The sequence below is a fragment of the Staurois parvus genome, unplaced genomic scaffold, assembly GCF_062004578.1.
Source record: "Staurois parvus isolate SC_StPar_1 unplaced genomic scaffold, SC_StPar_1.0 ptg000264l, whole genome shotgun sequence".
NCBI classification, from domain to species: Eukaryota; Metazoa; Chordata; class Amphibia; order Anura; family Ranidae; genus Staurois; species Staurois parvus.
In genome coordinates, this window is record NW_028318060.1 from 8,988,297 (window position 1) to 9,011,279 (window position 22,983).

General features: G+C 40.4%; 1 protein-coding gene across 4 annotated transcripts in view; it reads left to right on the forward strand.

Annotated features, from left to right (window-relative positions):
- The window catches only part of KCNQ5 (potassium voltage-gated channel subfamily Q member 5), a 689,873-nt gene extending 669,682 nt beyond the window's left edge, over positions 1–20,191 (forward strand). For all 4 annotated transcript variants that reach the window (XM_089681376.1, XM_089681374.1, XM_089681378.1 and 1 more), the window contains 3 exons: positions 1,270–1,401; positions 12,616–12,742; positions 17,532–20,191. In XM_089681376.1, the coding sequence (XP_089537502.1) occupies positions 1,270–1,401; positions 12,616–12,742; positions 17,532–18,473 (1,201 nt within the window). In that variant the 3' untranslated portion in view covers positions 18,474–20,191. The remainder of the gene's footprint in view (positions 1–1,269; positions 1,402–12,615; positions 12,743–17,531) is intronic.
- Positions 20,192–22,983: the final 2,792 nt, after the last annotated feature.

The following is a 22,983-nucleotide window of genomic DNA, read 5'->3' on the forward strand; positions in this document are numbered from 1 at the left end:
ATCTAACATACAGAACATTAAATTGTAGAGCGCTGTCCATGATTTAATCAAAGGTGAGCAAAAGGGTCAGATAACCCAAAGCATCCAGTTAGGTTCAAGATTCATTCATTTGGCTAGGATGAGAAATGAAAATGGAAGAAATGGAATCAGGAGATTCGATTGTAAGGTTGGACATGGATATTAGGTTGCAAAGCCTTTGTTTATCACTAAAACATGTCGGAATGAAAAGTGTCAGAAAGGATTGTGGCAATGGAATGAACTTATGTTTGATACTTAGTCATTTCATGTTTTTTGTTATATCGCATGTAGGCATTTGTAAATTAGTCAGTAGAGGGAGTCAGTGGCTTAGTGCGATTACTCTGTCTTTTCTTAACAACTGTTAAAGTGTTACTAAACCCACAACAGTAAAATCAGTCTGTATATGCAGTAAAGCATGCGTGTTATACTCACTGTGGAACCTAAGGGGTTAATCCTCTGCATTGTGTAAAAAGGATGATTGATCCTGACTTCTCTGCCCCTCCTTCTGTTCAAGTGTCCACACTGATAAGACAGACTGAACCTGTAGCTCTTCTGCACATGCTCAGTTTAGTGTGTATTGCTAGAGAGGTTTTTTTTTTTCTTGGGAGAGTTCATGTGATCAGCACAGGGCCAATCATCACAGTCCAGACACAGGTCAGGGGTTCTACATCCTCCTAGAGCAGAAATGAAACTCCCCCTACAAGCTTTAAGCTGAAGTCCCAAAACTGCTCTAACTGCTGATGAGAAAAGGTATTTAGCACTTTATATTTACTAAAATAATTGCACTTTCATGTAGTGTGTACTGTGGGAGACCAGATATAGTGAATGCAGGGTCCTGGGTTTAGTAACACTTTAAGATAAGCTATTGGCCACATAGGGAGTGCACTGTTTTCTGTGAGTTGGTGGATTCATAGACCTGCATTACAAGAAGAAGCAGATGGTTAACAGAGTATGCTTCTATAGTGCGGAAATATGGTACACCCATGTTAATATATTATACATAGAAACTAGGTTAAGATTATTTACATGATCTCTTTTTATAAGTTTATCTTTAAAAAAAAACTACTATGCATTTTAAAGGTTTATTATTATTAGCAAAGTGAAAAAATTAGAAATTCACATGACTCATTATGTACAGTACAGGTAAATAAACCATTCATGCACTTTAAACCAAAACATAAGAGCAAATATTGCATACCTTGAACGTATAAAAAAGCTAGAAGTGACACAACTTTTTCTTTACTCTAACAGAATTATGAAATTCCATGTAGCAAAGCGAAAGTTCAAGGAGACCCTGCGGCCATATGATGTGAAAGATGTGATTGAGCAATATTCTGCTGGCCATTTGGATATGTTATGCAGAATAAAGAGCCTCCAAACACGGTCAGTAAATAGAATATGGCCTTTTAACTTTATAGATATATGCAGTTGAAATAAAAAAAAAACCAATTATTTGCATTTCAATTTGAATTGTTCAAGAACTTTGTCCTTTATTGGAATTCCGTTATAGTTCAGGAGGATATTTAAACTAAGACATTTATCGTCACTTATGTCGAGTTCCATGCCATCGTGCTGAGATGTTGTCAGTTGGTGGCTGGCCTCCTACACTGTTCCTTGTTGTCAGATTGCTCTGTTTTTTTTTTCACTTAAGCCAAATATCAAGAACAATGCCATTTTGTCAGTTATTGTGCTACTACTACAGATATGTAGATTACCCCACTAGTTTCTATGTGTATTACATTTCATTTACTTCAGTCACTTGCCCTCCTTAAACAGCAATTGTTGAGGTCAAATTTCAGCCAGACAGGAATATAGAGAAGTCAACCAGCTAGACTGGAGGTGAAGTGGATGTTCTCAGAATGAATAGACTTTAATTTGGTAGCTGACTTTACAGAAATGTTTAATGCATAGGTTTTAATTGCTAAGCCATAGCGTAAAATTGAAAAGGTTTAATTTTCCTGGAAAGTTTTTCACAATACAGCTTTAAAGGCTCCTTTCACACAGGCATCATCCATTCAGTCACATTTTTTTAACAGTAAGGCCTCTTTCATGCGGGCGGTCCCTTCATTCTCTATGGAGCAGTGGATGTAAATGGACTTGTGTCCGTTTACACCTGCCTACTTCCAATCCGATCCAGCAAAAACAAATTAAATGGGATCTGTTCTCCTCCATCTGGGCGGATCAGATCGGAGGGCAATGGGTCCATTTACATCTGACTGTCCATAGAGCAGAGCGGGCTGTGTCCATGTCTGCTCTGCATAAGCTGAGCAGACACAGACCTGTCTTCCACCTGCTCCATTCTGCTCAGCAGGGGATCAGTAGACAGATCCCCAGCTGAGCAAAATTGATTCAACTCTGTGTGTCAGGGGTTTTAAAAAAAACAGATTCAGTTTTAGCCCTGGTTAACACTGATGCAAATCTGATGCAATTCTGATGTGTTCCAGAACACATAGATTCGCATGTCAAGAGAGATATCATGGATTTCTATGGCCTTTCTTCACACTTGGGTGTTTAAATGCAATGCACTTTCAATGTCACAAAATAAGCCAGAACACAAATTGCAGCTGTTCCTGAAATCCCACCACATTCGTGTGAACCAGGGCTTAATCAGTTTGCATATCCATCTACAGTTGAGTTCAGTTTACATAAGTTTATATCAGTCTACATCCATTTTTGCATCTGTTTTTTCATAGTTGTTGCAGAGACCAATTGGAGGTGACAAAAGAATAAACAGAAAGTATTTCTTGCCTAAAAACAGACATAAACAGAAAGGACGTAAATGGATGACATCACTTTACATCCATTCAGATCCTTCTAAAGAAAAAAGGACACAGCCTTGCTTCTTTAAAAAAAATGGACCTGAATGGATGCTAATGTAGTCTGATGTAAACGGATGATGATCCTTTCAATCCGCTCACCCATAGACATACACTGTGGTTCAGCTTGGATCAGCCTGAAAAACTAACAGACGAATCTAGACTAAACGCCCATGTGAAAGGGGCCTCAGGGATAAAAAAGGGATAAAAAAAGTATTAAAAGGATATCACATAAATGTGATTGTTTTGTATAAATTGTTAGCATAACACTGAGATAAGATCAAGTCGTGTTGGTAAACATAGAAGTTAGCATGATGGCGACTTCTTCACAGGTTTGCAATTGCTAAAATGACTTTGCATTCGCTTACTAGAGCATCTGCTACTCACACAGTAAATGCAATTGTCATTCAGATCACCCAATATCATTCTTGTGACCTGTGGTTAAATCTGGTGAGGGAATTTTTTCTTTTAGTTTTACTGAACTTTTTTCCTTATGAGGTGTCTGGATCAGATGAGTAGAGACTTGATCCAGCTGCCATGTCCAACTCTTTACCACCTAATTTTGATCTATAGCTAGCTGCAATCAAGTAGAAATAGATCACTATACAGCAGCAATGGGCAAACTACGGCCCGCGGGTCGTATACGGCCTGGCGGACCTTTTAATCCGGCCCGCGGAGCGTGGCAAACATTGGCTGTCAGGATGTAGGCGGGGCAGCGTGACGAACGTGAGGGGAGCTAGGCTCCTCTCACAGTCCGCCCTGAAGACCGGAACGGCGCGGGAACACGGCGAGAGGAACGCACGGAGCAAAGGTAAGTGAATTGACACAATATGGGGAATGAATTACTACAGGGGGGATGAATTACTATATGGGGGATGAATTACTATGGGGGATGAATTACTATATGGGGGATGAATTACTATGGGGGATGAATTACTATGGGGGATGAATTACTATATGGGGGATGAATTACTATATGGGGGATGAATTACTATGGGGGATGAATTACTATATGGGGGATTAATTACTATAGGGGGGATGAATTACTATATGGGGGATGAATTACTATGGGGGATGAATTACTATATGGGGGATGAATTACTATGGGGGATGAATTACTATATGGGGGATGAATTACTATGGGGGATGAATTACTATGGGGGATGAATTACTATATGGGGGATGAATTACTATATGGGGGATGAATTACTATGGGGGATGAATTACTATATGGGGGATTAATTACTATAGGGGGGATGAATTACTATATGGGGGATGAATTACTATGGGGGATGAATTACTATATGGGGGATGAATTACTATGGGGGATGAATTACTATGGGGGATGAATTACTATATGGGGGATTAATTACTATAGGGGGGATGAATTACTATAGGGGGGATGAATTACTATATGGGGGATGAATTACTATGGGGGATGAATTACTATATGGGGGATTAATTACTATAGGGGGGATGAATTACTATATGGGGGATGAATTACTATGGGGGATGAATTACTATGGGTCCGGCCCCCGGGTCCAATATATGAACCCATTGCGGCCCTAGAGTCAAAAAGTTTGCCCACCCCTGCTATACAGTAATCACTATAATAATGATCTACTGCTGGAAGAAGAGAATAGACTATGTTGCGTCAGCTTTTCATAAGCCACCGCAATTACAGGAAGCACCATAAAGTTATCTTACTCTAACATCCCATGTGGAAGCATTGTGTTTACAGTGCTTCAGAGCACTCTACTGCATAGGTTTGGGAGCCCAGGAGCTGATGTCAGCTCCTGGGCTTATTGCTAGATCCAAGCTACCATTGACTGTCAGCACCATTAATCCGCAACCTGGGCAGGACCTGAGAAAACTGTTAAGTCTTGGTGCCATTTCAGAATGGTGCTGGGACAAATAGCCGCTGTCCCAGAGCCATTTAAAATCAGCAACTGCACCCCAAGTGGTTAAGCTAATCATGTTCACGTTTTCAAAAAAAAATGATGATTATAGTTACCTTTTAAGGCATCAGTAAATCTTCCAACATATTTTAAAATAGACAAGGTTTTGGTGATATTGGCTTAAATCAAACAGGCTTATAAAGCAGTGCAGAGAGAAATGAGATCTGTGCAATAGCATATAGAAACCAATAAACTATCATTGGGAAAAAAAGTCATTCTCATTAGTTGTGATGGGTTTCTGCTCTTTGCACATTGCTCTCTGGTGTAGAGTAATCTTGAATATAGTTTCATGACTGTTATTCAGCTAGGAATTTGAAGAATATTAATGTCCAAAAGTTGGTTTACTTTTGTAAAATCAATAAAGTATATTCCTTACAGTGAAATTATTTTGGATCTTTAACCACTAGCCTACAAGGCACTTATACCCCTTTCCTGCCAAGGCCAATTTCCAGCTTTCAGCGCTGTCACAATTTGAATGACAATTGCGCGGTCATGCAACACTGTACCCATATGAAATTTTTATCATGTTTTTGAGACAGATAGAGCTTTCTTTTGGTGGTATTTAATCACCTCTGGGATTTTATTTTTTCTTAAACAAATTAAAAACCACTGAAAATTTTGAAAAAAAAAGTTTTTTCTTAGTTTTTGTTATACAATTTTGTAAATAAGTGATTTTTCTCCTTCACTGATGTGCGCTAATGAGGCTGCAGTGATTATTATTATTATTACATCGAGTTTATATAGCGCCAAAGGGTTTGCTCAGCGCTGTACAATAGAGGGGGGGACAATACATGAAACAGTACAGCAACTACAAACAGCACACGAGGGGTTAGTGGGCCCTACTCTTTCGAGCTTACAATCTAGGAGGGAGGGGGTAGTGGTACAGGAGGAAGCGGCCATGGGGGATGGAGTGGTAGGAGGACTGAAGGAGAACGGCTGTTAGGTGAGGGTAGGGTAGGCTTCCCTGAAGAGGTGGGTTTTCAGGGAGCACCTGAAGGTGAGGAGGGAAGGTGACAGTCTGATGGATTGGGGTAGTGAGTTCCAGAGGATGGGGGAGGACCTGGAGAAGTCTTGCAGTCGTGCGTGGGAGGAGACCAGGGAGCAAGATAGAAGGAGGTCCTGTGAAGAGCGAAGGGTACGGGTAGGGTGGTACCTGGGAATCAGGTTGGTGAGGTAGATAGGGGCAGTGTTGTGAATGGCTTTGTAGGTCAGAGTGAGTAGTTTGAATTTGATGCGTTGGGCAATAGGAAGCCAGTGGAGAGATAGGCAGAGGGGGGTGGCAGAGGTGGAGCGGTTGGTGAGGTGGATGAGTCTAGCTGCTGAGTTCAGGATGGTCTGAAGCAGGGAGAGCCTGCACTGGGGTAGGCCGGTGAGGAGGGAGTTGCAGTAGTCGAGGTGTGAGATAATCAGGGAGTGTACGAGTATCAGTGATGGGCACTGATAGGCTGCACTGATGGACACTGATAGGTGGCACTGATGGGCACTGATGAGGAGGCACTGGTAGGTTGCACTGATGGACATTGACAGGCATCACTGATGGGCACTAAAAGGCAGCACTAATACATGACACTGATAGGCGGCACTGATAGGCTGCACTGATAGGCAGCACTGACTGGCGCTTTTAGGCAGCACTGATGCGCACTGATAGGCAACACTGACTGGCACTGATAGGTGGCACTGACTGGCACTGATGAGTGACATTGAAAGGCAGCTCAGATGGGCACTGATATGTGGCATTGATGTGCACTGGTATGCACTGATATGTGGCATTGATGTGGCACTGATGGGCACTGGCACGTGGCACTGATGATCACTGACTGCTGGCACTGATGGACACTGACAGGTGGCACTTCTGGGGCCACACTGATCATCAGGGCACACTGATTATCAGTGCCCTGATGATCAGTGTACATGTCCCCTCTGCGGAAAGCCAATTACCGGCTCTCCTCTCCTCTCGAGCTGTCAGCGTGACAGCTTGAGAGGAAAGAAATGCTTATAACCGGCATTTCCGTGTTTACATGTGATCAGCTGTGATTGGACACAGCTGATCACATGACCGAGCTGACATCTTCGGCTCTTTCCCTCAGCCGCACATGCGCGGTGAGAATGGAAGGACGTCATATGACGTTCTCCCAGAACGATAGAACCACCTTGTGCCCATCATTGTCCTATATGGCGGGCGGAAGGTGGTTAAAGCAGAAATCAAACTGTTAAATACAGAGCTGAAATATGTATAATTTACAGTAACTGCTTTAAACACCTGCCAACCGCTCACAGTAAATATACTGCAAATGGGCGGCAGGCGCAGGCACAATTCAGTGGTGTGAATGCGTGTGCCCCCTGCTGACCCATGCTGTGGACACAGCATGAGTTTGGCAGCTGACTTCAGCCAATGATTTTTGATCACCTGTGTCCAATCATGCACAGTGTTCTGTGTTCACAAAAAAACAGAACTCTGTGTACAGAGAACTGTGATCGGTCTATTTCTTCTCCCTGAAAACCCTCCCAAGCCAGTGTCATTAGTGTCAGTGTACAATTTTAGCACTGATCACTGCATTAGTGTCACTATTGAAGTCAGTCAGTTAGTTAGTGAATCTCCCAGCGAGTGTCAGATTATCTGCCACACTATTACACTCCCACTATAACTTTCTGAACTGAGCCATAGAAACAAACCAACGGGTAATTCCGATCAAATTTAGTAAATCTGGCAGGAACCAGGTACCATCAAGTCAAAAGTTTGTAATTCTTTCCAGGGCGACAATATTCTGTGATGAGGATTTGGCTAAAGCTCATATGTCATTCCAGTTCTCTGCTTCTATAGTAATTTTGAGGTCCATCTACCATTGGCATGTATATGTGGGGAGATCAAGGGGTAGACCTTGCTTAACATAAGGGGAATAAAAATGTTTAATTTGTAAATAGCAAAATATTTCCATGTTGGGCAGGCTGTATGATTCCTGTAGGGCTGGAAAGGTTTTAAAAGCCATGTAGGTACAACATATTTAATTTATGGAGTCCAATAATTTTGCATCCACCCAAGTCCAGAAAGAGAGTGGGGAGGCAATAGCTGAGTAAAATGATGGATCCTTTAAAAATGATAATGGTACATGTGAGGAGAGAAGCCCAAAGGGACCTTAAGCCTATCCCAGAGAGAAAGTAAATGTTTAGGGAACAGGTTGGAAATGTGCTTTTGATCTGTGAGGCCCTTCTCAACCTATTTAAGAAGTTTTAATACTGTGTGTCCCCATTAGAGATACAATATTTTCCCAAAAGCATTAGGATACCCCTCCAAATCATTGGATTCAGGTGTTCCAATCACCGCCATGGCCACAGGTGTATATAATCAAACACCTAAGCATGAAGACTGCTTCTACAACATTTGTGAAAGAATGGGTCGCCCTCAGGAGCTCAGTGAATTCAAGCGTGGTACTGTGATAGGTTGCCACCTGTGCAATAAGTCCATCTGTGAAATTTCCTTGCTACTAAATATTCCACGGTCAGCTGTTAGTGGTATTATAACAAAGTGGAAGCAACTGGGAAAAACAGCAACTCAGCCATGAAGTGATAGGCCACATAAAATGACAGAGCGGGGTCAGCGCATGCTGAAGCGCACAGTGCGTAGAAGTCGCCAACTGACTGCACAGTCAATAGCTAAAGACCTCCAAACTTCATGTGGCCTTCAGATTAGCACAGCAGCAGTATGTAGAGAGCTTCATGGAATGGGTTTCCATGGCCAAGCAGCTGCATCCAAGCCTTACATCACCAAGTCCAATGCAAAGTGTCGGATACAGTGGTGTAAAGCACACTGCCACTGGACTCTAGAGCAGTGGAGATGTGTTTTCTGCAGAAACGAATCATGCTTCTCTGTCTGGCAATCCGATTGACATGTCTGGGTTTGGCAGTTGCCAGGAGAAAGGTACTTGCCTGGCTGCATTGTGCCAAGTGTAAAGCTTGGTGGAGAGGGGATTATGGTGTGGGGTTGTTTTTCAGGGGTTGGGCTTGGCCCCTTAGTTCCAGTGAAGTGAACTCTTAAGGCATCAGCATACCAAGACATTATGGACAACTGCATGCTCCCAACTTTGTGGGAACAGTTTGGGGATGGCCCTTCCTGTTCCAACATGACTGCGTACCATTGCACAAAGCAAGGTCCATAAAGACATGGATGAGCGAGTCCTGACCTCAACCCGATAGAACACCTTTGGGATGAATTAGAGTGGAGAATGCGAGCCAGGTCTTCAAGTATGACATTAGTGTCTGACTTCACAAATGCGCTTCTGGAAGAATAGTCACACTCCTAAACCTTGTGGACAGCCTTCCCAGAAAAGTTGAAGCTGTTATAGCTGCAAAGGGTGGGTCAACTCAATATTGAACCCTATGGACTAAGACTGGGATGCCATTAATGTTCGTGTGTGTGTAAAGGCAGGTGTCCCAATACTTTTGGCAATATAGTGTATTTCCCAGGTGTTCCAAAGGCACATCAGGAAGTAATGGAAAAATCATAACAGGAAAACAAACAACAATAACAATTTGACAGAGGTTCTAACCCCTTTCCCCATGCTATTCAGAATATAACAAACACATTTTTATTCTACTGTTACATGTTAAATGTTTTAGAGATATAAAAATAATTGTATTACAGCATGCAGATACCTAAAGTTTAAAGGGCCTCTGCCATCACAAAAAAAGAAGCTGATACAGGTAAACTATGCTACATGCCTCAAGATATCTGTAGCAGCTTTTGAAACCCTCTTGTCATAATAAAATCCGAGGATATTTTAACAGGCGAAGCTCTGACTGAGTTTTGCTGAATCTTGCATCTAGGTCCTGTCTTCACACATTCTTTATTGTTTCTCATCATGATTGGCAAGGTTACTGGCCAGTAATAATGTGCAGGAATCAAGAAGAGGCAGACATGCTTTGGCACTATTGCCTGCTGTTACAAGTATATGCCTTCAAATTTACTTTATGAATTAATGAATGCACTTTATACCCTAAATCTTGGAAAACCCCATCCCTGTGCATACTGGCGTTTCAGAATAAGGTGACACAGGCAATGATACTAAAGTGGAAGCAGCCATTACAGACACTGTCCCTAAATTTTTGTCAGTGTGTTCCCCCTGGGTGGAACACTTCCTCCCCCCCCCCAAATCATTGCTCCTCCCTTAATAATCTCCCCCCTCTGATTGTAGTCCTGAGCCTTGGTCCAGTCCCAAGCCCCCCTCTCTATTCTGGTAGTCACACTCTCTGTCCGCTCCCCCCCTTTTTTCTTTTTTTTCTATTTTCCCCCTTTTCTTTCTCTTTTTCTTTAACTCTGTCCGTTCACACTATCCCAATTGTTTTTTCTTCACCTTCCAAGGAACCCATCTGTATGTCCTAGGAGTAGCACTCATTTGTTTCCATCTAACAATACCCTGTTCCTTTTATTTTGTATTACTCTCTCCCACTCATTGCGGTTTCCCCTATGTTTACAACAGTTGGAACTTTAACCACCTTCCGCCCGCCCTATAGTACAATGACGGGCACAAGGTGGTTCTCTCGTTCTGATAGGACGTCATATGACGTCCTACCATTCTCACTGTGCATGTGCGGCTCAGGAGCACGCAGCGCGGCTCAGGAGTGCGGCTATTGCTGGTGCACTGTGTCCCTCGGACACAGCAGATCACGGAAAGAGCCGAAGATGACGGCTAGGTCATGTGATCAGCTGTGTCCAATCACAGCTGATCACATGTAAACATGGAAATGCCAGTTATCGGCATTTCTCTCCTCTCGAGCTGTCATGCTGACAGCTCGAGAGGAGAGGAGAGTCGGTAATCGGCTTTCCGCAGAGGGGACATGTACACTGATCATCAGGGGACTGATGATCAGTGTGCCCTGATGATCAGTGTGGCCCCAGAAGTGCCACCTGTCAGTGCCCCTCAGTGCCACGTGCCAGTGCCCATCAGTGCCACGTGCCAGTGCCCATCAGTGCCACATCAATGCCACATATCAGTGCATACCAGTGCACATCAATGCCACATATCAGTGCCCATCTGAGCTGCCTTTCAATGTCACCCATCAGTGCCAGTCAGTGCCACCTATCAATGCCAATCAGTGTCACCTATCAGTGCCAGTCAGTGCCGCCTAACAGTGCCAGTCAGTGCCGCCTATCAGTGTCATGTATCAGTGTCGTGTATCAGTGCTGCCTTTCAGTGCCCATCAGTGATGCTTGTCAATGCCCATCAGTGCAACCTACCAGTGCCTCCTCATCAGTGCCCATCAGTGCCACCTATCAGTGTCCATCAGTGCAGCCTATCAGTGCCCATCACTGCAGCCTCATTAGCGCACATCAGTGAAGGAGAAAAATCACTTATTTACAAAATTGTATAACAAAAACTAAGAAAAAAATTTTTTTTTCAAAATTTTCAGTGGTTTTTGGTTTGTTTAAGAAAAAATAAAAATCCCAGAGGTGATTAAATACCACCAAAAGAAAGCTCTATCTGTCTCAAAAAAATTATAAAAATTTCATATGGGTACAGTGTTGCATGACCGCGTAATTGTCATTCAAATTGTGACAGCGCTGAAAGCTGGAAATTGGCCTGGGCAGGAAGGGGGTATAAGTGCCCTGTAGGCAAGTGGTTAAAATTGGCCACTATGCCTCATGCCTTAATTTTTTTCTACTGTGAACGTACTTTGCATATTGTTGTATGCCATGTAACTTTAAAACCCAATAAAAAGTTTGAACAAGAATGCACTTTATACCTGCTGCAGATTTCTTTTTTTCATGATGATAGTCTTTATAATGGTCTTAGTAACTGTTTTTAATGGGGGATAAATGCACTGTTCACTGCAGACAACAATGGTGTTAGTCAGCATCACCCCATCTAGAATGCTTAACACAACTCTGCTAATCATTGCTATAGCTTTCTAATTAGTGTTCATAAACACAAAGTCTCTTTCTGAGTGTGTTATCTGTTTTCATTGTTTCATAATACTACAATTAGAGTAGAGAAAGACAGACGCCACATCAACCATCCCCAGTAAGAGTAGCGGAGTTAGTCTTAGCCAAGCCACAAGGGGCATGGCTGGAGTGGCAGCAGAGATCAACACCGCTGCTCTCACTGGGAATGGTTGATGCAGCTTCCATCCTTTTTTACTTTCATTGTTCCTAAATCAATGCAAGGACGCTGACTCCCACTTTCTGTTACCAACAGGGTTATTTCACGTTCTCTGGCTTTGAGCGGCACTACAAGCTGAAATGGTTACTACAATTAAAGTGATAAAAGTATTAAAGGCATTTTATTTATCTAAATAACAAACATGTTACATCTGTGCAGTGGTTTTGCACCACTTGTCTCTCCCTTCTGCAAAGTGCCCCCACAGCAAGTAGCTTGCTGTTTGGGCATTGGAGCAGGTTCACTCCTGAGCCGATTCTCTGCATGTCCACTCCCACACAAAGCCTCAACTTGACCCTGCCCCTCTTTCTTCTCATTGCTTTACTGGCTGTGATTCACAGCAATGCTGTCTCAGCCAATAAGGAAGGAGAGTCCCCAGAGAGCCAAACTCTCTCTCATCTCCAAGATCGCGATGAGGCTCAGGTAAGTATAAGGGGGAGCTGAGAGGGGAGCTGCATAGAATGCATGAATGTAAAAAAAACCTTTTACAACCATTTTAAAGAGATTAGAATTGTCTACTTGTTCTTAGGGTTTTGAGTGTTAAATTGATATGTTCTAGGGGAAAAAAATGAGAAAGCAAGAATAACAAATCTAGGGAAACAAATGAATAATATTCTGATTACAATGCTACTATAAACCAAAGTATGATTTAGTATTTTTTAACACTTACAGGGTTGACCAAATTCTTGGAAAAGGTCAAATAACCACTGATAAAAAAAGCCGGGAAAAAAGTGTTTCTGAAATTGAGACCGCGGATGACCTCAGTATGTTGGGTCGAGTGGTTAAAGTTGAGAAGCAGGTAATAAAATTAGTTTTTCTTTTATTCTTATTAGTTTTGCCTTAAAATAACTTATTAAAATAAAACTGCACTGAATTAAATATGTGGGCTACCATATGCTTCTGAAAATACTAATGTGTATAAATGACACTGCTCCAGGCAAACACTTGAAGATGCTAGTTGCTTGGCTGTCATGCTAATCTACTGCCTTTAATGCCTTGTGGTTCATGGACCCAGAAGTGGTATGTGAATGAGGAGTTCTGGTTTCACTCGGTATATGGAAATCAGAGGATGCCAAGGAACTAGCACTTTCAGCAGGAGGTCATCAATGTCATGTTACATATTTCTCTTGCTATTGGATTGTATCTAGTGCTGAAGGTATAAGTAACGTGTGGGCAGAGCTTAAGGTGCCCTAGTGGGGACACTGTGGATATGCACTTGCTAATGCTTAAACCATAGACAGGAGCCCCGATTAAACCATGGCCAGTCGCTAGTTAATGGGCCATTCACAACACCCCATTAACAATCAGAGTATCCATCACCCTGAACATGTCACCCATTTCCTTGTTGGCTGGTTGCTTTAGCAAGTGACACAAATGCAGTAGTTATTAGCAACAGCAATATAGCATCCTCTGGACAGCTCTCTGCTCAATAACTGTATCTTTTCTAACCTCTTCAGTCTCCTTGTTGTAAGCCCTGTTCTTTTGATAAACCTTACATGCACCCGTTTAGAGACTTCAGGGCAAATTAGATGAACAATAAAGAGCTTTTACTGATATAGTTTACAACAGCAGTAGAAGAACCAGAAATGTTCAACACTCCTCATGGCAAAACAATATTTAGCACTTAGAAGTTTAAAGTGTTACTAAACCCCGGTCTGCCACAGTGCACAGAATATGGATGTGCAATTTTATAGCATTTTTGATTTGTGGTACTCAGATGCAGTTTAATTCCACTTTAAAGTTTTACTAAACCCAGGACCCTGCATTCACTATATCTGGTCTCCCACAGTACATAGAATATGGATGTGCAATTTTATTGCATTTTTGATTTGTGGTACTCAGATGCAGTTTAATTCCACTTTAAAGTTTTACTAAACCCAGGACCCTGCGTTCACTATATCTGGTCTCCCACAGTACATAGTGTATGGAAGTGCAATTGATTTAGTAAATATAAACTGCTAAATAACGTTTCTCATAAGTAAATATAAACTGCTAAATAACCATTGTCATCAGCAGTTAGAGCAATCTTGTGACTTCTATCAGTGTCCAGCAGAGCACAGATTAAACCTTGTATGAGGAGTTTTCATTTTGCTCTAGGAGGATGCAGAACCCCTGACTTCTGTCTGGACAGTGATTGGCCCTGTGCTGATCACATGCATGCTCCCAAGAAAAAATTGAACATGTGCAGAGTGTCTCCACACGATATGTCTTATCAGGAGACACTGGAAGAAGGGGAGGATCAGAAAAGTCAGGATCAAATAGCATTTTTACACAACGATTAACCTCTTAGGATCCACAGTTTCGTGTGTATTGCTACAGAGGTTTTTTTTCTTGCGAGAGTGCATGTGATCAGCACAGGGCCAATCAGCACTGTCCAGACAGAAGTCAGGGGTTCTGCATCCTCCTAGAGCAAAATGAAAGCTCCTCATACAAGCTTTAACCAGTGCTCTGCTGGACACTGATAGAAGTCACAAGACTGCTCTAACTGCTGATGCGAAAAGTTATTTAGCAGTTTATATTTACTAAAATAATTGCACTTTCATATTCTATGTACTGTGGGAGACCAGATATAGTGAATGCAGGGTCCTGGGTTTAGTAACACTTTAAAGTGGAACTGAACTGCATCTGAGTACCACAAACCAAAAATGCTATATAATTAATTTTTAATATTCAAAACAAATTTTTCTATCCATCCATGTCTCCATGCTTTATTTTGCTGAGAAATCATTTTGAAAAACACCTCCTGGCATTTCTGGCACTGGCCATCTTGAGTAAGGACAGATGATTACTGTAGCAGTTACGTCCGGGCATCCATCTGTACCTAGCTCAGGCATTGGCTGAGCTGAGAACTCTCCCTCCTCTCCTGAAGACTCCTGGGATGTATGACATCATTTGCCTAGACATGGAAACAAGGAAGTAAATGAAGGAATGCAAAAATATATATATAAAAACCAGTAAATATGATATACTTTACTATCTATTTACTAATGCTAGCAGCATAATGATTAGAAATGTTCCATGTTGATTGAGAAAGTGAAGTTCCACTTTAAGGACCAATAGCCAGATGTAAAAAGCAAGGAGGGTTACACTTTAGGAAGCATATGAGAGCATCCCAAGTTTTAAAGACCTCTAAACACCTAAAGAGACAATACAATATATTTTTATGAACATAGCAAATAAATTTCTCTTGAGGTAAAGCATGCTTATGCACTCAGATGCCATTAGTCCACTACACTTAGCAACACACTACTGTAACAAGAAGTTATCCATCGAGGTTTACTTTGGGCTTTGGCCAAAAATTCAATATGTCAATCTTTGTATTAATCTGAATAATGTTTCCTTTAGTTCTTCAGCTTCTGGCCCCAGAATCAAATTAATATGTAAAATTATTCATTAAAACTACAAAAGCAAAAAGTATAAAATACACAATGTACACATGTGGGGCAGCACAGTGGCTAAATGGTTAGCACTTCCGCCTGGCAGTGCTAGGGTCGTTGGTTCAAATCCCAACCACGACACCACCTGCCTGGAGTTTGCATGTTCTCCCTGTGCCTGCGTGAGTTTCCTCCGGGTACTCCGGTTTCCTCCCACACTCCAAAGACATGCTGGTAGGTGAATTGGCTCCTGTCTAAATTGGCCCTAGTATGTGTATGTATGAATGTGAGTTAGGGACCTTAGATTGTAAGCCCCTTGAGGGTTAGGGACCGATGTGAATGTACAATATACAGTGGGGCAAAAAAGTATTTAGTCAGCCACCATTTGTGCAAGTTCTCCCACTTAAAAAGATGAGAGAGGCCTGTAATTGGCATCATAGGTAGACCTCAACTATGAGAGACAAAATGAGAAAAAAAATCCAGACAATCACATTGGCTGATTTGGAAAGAATTTATTTGCAAATTATGATGGAAAATATGTATTTGGTCACCTACAAACAAGCAAGATTTCTGTCTCTCACAGACCTGTACCTTCTTCTTTAAGAGGCTCCTCTGTCCTGCACTCATTACCAGTATCAATGGCACCTGTTTGAACTTGTTATCAGTATAAAAGACACCTGTCCACAACCTCAAACAGTCACACTCTAAACTCCACTATGGTGAAGAGCAAAAAGCTGTCGAAGAACACCAGAAACAAAAAATTGTAGACCTGCACCAGGCTGGAAAGACTGAATCTGCAATAGGTAAGCAGCTTGGTGTAAACAAATCAACTGTGGGAGCAATAATTAGAAAATGGAAGACATACAAGACCACTGATAATGTCCCTCGATCTGGGGCGCCACACAAGATCTTACCCCGTGGGGTCAAAATGATCACAAGAACGATGAGCAAAAATCCCAGGACCACACGGGGGGACCTAGTGAATGACCTGCAGAGAGCTGGGACCAACGTAACAAAGGCTACCATCAGTAACACACTACGCCGCCAGGGACTCAGATCCTGCAGTGCCAGACGTGCCCCCTGCTTAAGCTAGTACATGTCCGGGCCCGTCTGAAGTTTGCTAGAGAGCATTTGGATGATCCAGAAGAGGATTGGGGGAATGTCATATGGTCAGATGAAACCAAAATAGAACTGTTTGGTAGAAACACAACTCGTCGTGTTTGGAGGAGAGAGAATGCTGAGTTGCATCCAAAGAACACCATACCTACTGTGAAGCATGGGGGTGGCAACATCATGCTTTGGGGCTGTTTCTTCGCAAAGGGACCAGGGCGACTGATCCATATACAGGACAGAATGAATGGGGCCATGTATCGTGAGATTTTGAGTACAAACCTCCTTCCATCAGCAAGGGCATTGAAGATGAAACGTGGCTGGGTCTTTCAACATAACAATGATCCCAAACACACCGCCCGGGCAACGAAGGAGTGGCTTCGTAAGAACCATTTCAAGGTCCTGGAGTGGCCTAGTCAGTCTCCAGATCTCAAATCCATAGAAAACCTTTGGAGGGAGTTGAAAGTCCGTGTTGCCGAGCGACAGCCCCAAAACATCACTGCTCTAGAGGAGATCTGCATGGAGGAATGGGCCAACATAACAGCAACAGTATGTGCCAACCTTGTGAAGACTTACAGGAAACGTTTGACCTCTGTCATTGCCAACAAAGGATATATAACAAAGTATTGAGATGAACTTTTGATATTGACCAAATACTTATTTTCCACCATAATTTGCAAATAAATTCTTTCCAAATCAGCCAATATGATTGTCTGGATTTTTTTTCTCATTTTGTCTCTCATAGTTGAGGTCTACCTATGATGCCAATTACAGGCCTCTCTCATCTTTTTAAGTGGGAGAACTTGCACAATTGGTGGCTGACTAAATATTTTTTGCCCCACTGTATATGTAAAGCGCTGCATAATCGACTGCACTATAGAAGTACCTGAAATAAATAAATAAATAAATAAATAATTTGAACATATATTTGACATTTATAAAAGCCTACATAGTATACTATAATACAGGTTGTTCCTGTTTAACTGCTAGAGATGCATATGCAGTCCTTTTGAATAAAAATACCTATAAAATGTTTGCTGTACATATTCACTTATTTTATTAAGACAGTGTGAAGGCTAAAAGTATTTACTGTCCCATCTGCAGGTGCAATCCATCGAGTCAAAATTGGACAGCCTACTTGATATCTACCAACAGGTCTTAAAAAAAGGATCTGCCTCAGCACTGACTTTGGCATCATTTCAGATGCCGCTATTTGAATGTGAACAAACTTCAGATTATCAAAGTCCAATAGACAGCAAAGATTTGTCCAGTTCTGCACAGCATAGTGGATTCATAACAAGATCAGCTAGTGCCAACATCCCTCGGGGGTTACAGTTTGTACTTACACCAAATGAATTCAGTGCACCTGCTTACTATGGATTTAGTCCAGCAATGCAAAGCCAAGCAACACAGGTGACAACAAATGTAAGTGATGGACCTGTAACTACGGTAACAAACAGTATATCAAACCAAATAAACCAGGCCTCGAAGCCAACAGCACCAACAACATTACAAATACCAGCTGCACCCTCATTGAAACATATTAGCAGACCAGAACCAATTCACATAATTCCTATGACCACAAAAGAAGATATTTGTGATGTCACCTCCTGCCTTGTTGCCTCAAAGGAAAGTGTACAGTCTGCACAATCAGGTTTAACTAAAAATTTTGTAAGGAGGAAAAGCCTTGATGCAAATAATGGAGTACTGACTTCGGTCCCCTTCACACATAAAGATTTTGGCAAATCAATTTCTGTGCAAAATTTGATTCAGTCCACAGAAGAACTAAATGCACAGCTTTCATGCAGTGACTCAAGCGTCTCAAGAGGCAGCCAGGAACTTTATCCACAATGGCGGGAGTCAAAGCTTTTTATTGCAGATGAGGAGTTGGAAACTGAAACTTATGAAGCTGCCTCTGAGCCTACTGTTGAAACCACTTTATTATCGGACTCTTTGAGGACTGGAATAGCAGTTTCATCTCAAAGCATTAGCAAAACTAGGGAAGGTGCAAAAAACCTAAGCCCTCCTCATGTTAAACATAAGTAAAGTTTTTGTATTTTTTTGTGTTTATGGTTCCTTTAGTCATCATTATCATTGCATGAATTATTCTGAAAGCCCTTAAAATTATGAGTGCTAGATTCAGAAGGAAACTGAAAGGCAGGCCTTTTCTGGGCCATCTCTTCCAGCTGCATGAAAATGCATGTTTCAAGTGAAGAGAACAAAATAAATAAGAATATATAAAAATATTAAGAAATTTAACCCTAGAAACTTGATTATATATTACTTGGTAAAAATGTTACTTGCCTACCAAGCAAAGCCACAAATATTTGAACATTATTTTTTAATGGCACTGTTTATACATCACTGATTATAATTCAAAGAGTCCAAAGCGCCTTGATTTGAAAGAGAAAATAGATTTTGTCCAAATTTGAAGTGTAAAGTCATGTTTACAATGAAAAATAATTGTTACAGCTGCTAGCAATTGTACCAAGGAACGTAAAAAGGACTTGAACTGCTGCTAGTTGTGATGGCAAGTACACATTAACTCACTTCTTTTAATGCACACATAACATGAATGTTGATTTCTGTATATTTTTGGTAAATTAGTGTTGTGACAAAAATAACGTTGACACATCACTTTCAGGTTTTTTTCCTAGGAACATTCTTTTCCTATGAAAATTTATAAAACATGGAAAAGGTCACTGCAGTCTTAATAATAAATGCTGTACAAACTCTTTCATTAAGGACTAAACCAGTTTACTATGAAATCAGTTCTGCCTCCATATTTCTTTTTAAAGTATTCTTGGATGTTAAATGATAGGCTTGTTATTTGAACATATTTACATGATGTATATTGTATATATGGAGTCCATGTCTATAGATTTACTAACAGGGACGTCATTTCAGAGGAAAGAGAAGGACTGTGGTCAGTGTGACTTTTTTTTTCATTGACAGCCTTGTCTATTAAAGCCATTTTTTGCAAATACTTACACACAGTCCTAGTCAAAATTCAGATGAAAACTCCTTCCGTTCTCAAATAATGTCCCTGAGTTACAAATGACTTGTTGTGTTCTATGGTTTATCTTACGTGAACAAAAGATTGGATGATCAGTTCCAAAAGATGTCTGAAGCACAAAAGCTAATTACTGTTTGCCATTTCACATGGCGTTTAGACTTTTTATTTAATTAATACAACATCAGTTTGATCTTATTAAAGCTTGTTTACTAATACCTTTGTGACATTATCTAGGGTATCTAAACATCTCAGCTCATACTAGAAATAACCTATTTTGAATGTCTGCATCTTTTTAGCCAAATAACAACTCTGTACATTGAAAAGTATTGTATAATGTGTACATCTATACATATTTTTTTCTTTAATTTTATTTTAAGAAAATGTTTCACGTGCCTTTATTTCATTGTACATTGCCATATCTTATAGTTATGCATTTTGGTAGGAGATTATAAAATACAAAAATGGTTTTTATTTTAAAGAAAAAAAGTTTCTTTTACTTTGCTTCTTTCCTTCATTAGACTCAGCAGGTACCCTTAGTTGATTTAATTGATAATTTATTCACACATAACTTGGTAAACTGTATTTGCCTTAAATGAAATGCTTGAGAGCTTGAAATTTACTAGTTTTAATTTAATTTATTTAATAAAATTTTGTGCACATAACTGGGCAATTCTATGAATCATATATAAAGAATATATTGGATATTTTTCCTCAAAGTGGAAATAAAGAGGGATATCTTTTCATTTGCTCACTTGATCCTTTTGATGTTTTTCTATTGTATTTTGTGGAATTTCTGGTATGAAACCATGCTAACTAGAAACTACTGCGAAAAATGTCACTTTAATTTTTTACATTCACATTATCATTTAAAATACCAGGAGATCAATTCGCTATTACATTAGAACCCAGAACAAATATAATTACAAAGGTTAATACAGACATTTGCTTCTGTTTGATACATTTTCTGTTTCGGAACAAAAATAGAGAAATGTGGTAACCATTTGGGATTTTTTAAAACATAGGAATGAATTTGGTTGTTACGGTCAACTATTCCAGCCTTATTCCACTTTACCTTTCTTTGTAAATCACCGATTGGAACTAGTCAAATACTTATTGGGTGGTTGGTATAGAAGAAAGCATTCAAGTGTGTGTAAAATCCAAACATTAGTTTTTAGATAGAGTGGTGAGAGGATAGAATCTCTTGGCAAGATTTTATTGCTGTATGTATCCCTGTTAGGAAGATTTGGTCTCTCTATTGGTCTTGGTAACTATTTTCCATTGCTGTATGTGTCCCTGTTAGGAAGATTTGGTCTCTCTATTGGTCTTGGTAACTATTTTCCATCAAAAGAAAATCCAAATTTTGAATTGTTGTTAAAGGAAAATGTTTTAGTGAGTACACTTGTTCCATCAAGAACTGTCTAGGAGTCAATTGTCCTCACTTTGTAAAGATTTTCTCTCACTTCTGTTTCTACATACAGGACAGGAAGCACACACAGATGGAAATAAAACCTGAAAAGAGTTTTTAACAATTCCCTTGTTTATACAAAAATAAAAAAAAACGTTTTGGCTTTAGATACATTTTAAACATGTTGTAAATGCATTGTACTACAATTTTCTTTACATGTCTTTACTAAGAAAAGGTTTAATTGGCAATTGATATTAGACAGCTGTTAGTTAATGCACAATTCTAAATGTGTTTGTAAACAATATACTATATATCTATAAACAGTGACTAAAAAAAGTACACATAAACAATGCTAAGTCAAAACACAATATCCAATTGATATAAAAGAAAGAAAAAAACTTCCACCAAAAAAATTTTAAAAATAAAATTATAATGTGAAAAGTTCAATTCATTCCAGTGGTGTCTCTTTAAGACAAAGTGATCCACCATCCATGTGATCCTGCAGTGATTAATACCCCATTGGATTCAACACTCACCAGAAGCAAGTGCAGGCCTCTTTAATGCCATTACTCACAACTCCAGGAGTTGTCAGTAATGGCGTAAAAGAGGCCTGCACCTGCATCTGAGCACGGATGAGGAGGAGATCGGAGTAAGAGATACTAATAATCTATTGATTGGAGGTTCTTTTGGGCTGCTGGCTGATTATCAAGTTCGTGATTTCACAACCAATAATTATTAAAGCGGAGTTCCACTCAACCTATCAAAAAATAAAAGTCAGCAGCTACAAAAACTGTAGTGGCTGACTTTTAAAAAACAGACACTTACCTGTCCCTTGGTCACGTGGTTTGTCCCCCACAGTCCGTTTCACCGGCTTTCCTGTATTGCAGGAGGCCAGCATCTTCAGTGTGGGCACCCGGCTGCAATAGCTTGCGGCTTCACAGCTGGGTACCCATTGTGCATGCGCGAGTTGCGCTGCGCTTCCTGAATGGACCTGTAGTCTTCTGGGACCTGTCACACGTCCCAAAAGACTACAGGGAGGGAGGGATGACATATTCCGTTTCCGATCGCCTAGGCAATCGGATCAGAAGTGGGAGCGGGTACCTGGCAAATTTGGGTACCCGCTCCCCAAAGGAGCCAATTCTTAATGGGGAGCGGAGGAGCAGTCTTTAAAGCAGAACTTCCCCGTTTTGGGTGGAGCTCCGCTTTATGGAGATTGATTGAATTCCTACAAATTTTCCACTGCTGGTTACTCACCAGCTTCTGGTGAGTGTTGAATCCAATGGGGTGTTAATCACTACAGAATCACATGGATGGTGGATCACTTTGTCTTAAAGAGACACTTACCATTGGAATGAATTGAACTTTTCACATTATAATTTTATTTTTATATTTTTTTTTGGTGGAAGTTTTTTTCATTCTATTATCCTTTTATATCAATTGGATATTGTGTTTTGACTTAGAGCTGTTTATGTGTGCTTTTTTAAGTCACTGTTTTATAGATTGTTTTGTTATTTAAAACGGCAGCTTTGTTTAAATATTTAATTATTGGTTTAATAATTTTTATTTTATTTTTGTATACCAATATTTTCACCATTTCTTTAGCGCGAGGACATAGGCTGGTCTCATCCTATAAATTTTTAATAAGATATGTACATATATAGTCATGTCCAAAAATATTAGCACCCCTGTATCTCTGTCAGATAATGCACCACTTCACCCAGAAAATTTTTGCAATTAACAATGTTTAGGCATTCTCGTGTTTATTTCTTTTGTTTGTATTGGAATGACACAAAAAAGTGGAGAAACAAAAAGCCAAATCTGACACATTCTACGCAAAACTCCAAAAATGGACTGGACAAAATGATTGGCACCTTCCCGAAATTGCAGAAATAATTGCATTCCAAGTTTTTGATGCTCCTGTAATTTGTAATTAGACTCACATGTATCAATTAACAGGTGTTGACAATACAGAAATCACTCCGGCAACCAGTTAAAATGGTGAAAAAATTGACCTTTATATTGTATGTCTCTGTGTGCCACATGGAGCATGGAGAAGAGAAAGAGCTGCAAAGAATTGTCTAAGAATTTGAGAACAAAAATTGTGGAAAAGGGTGGACAATCTTAAGGTTACAAGT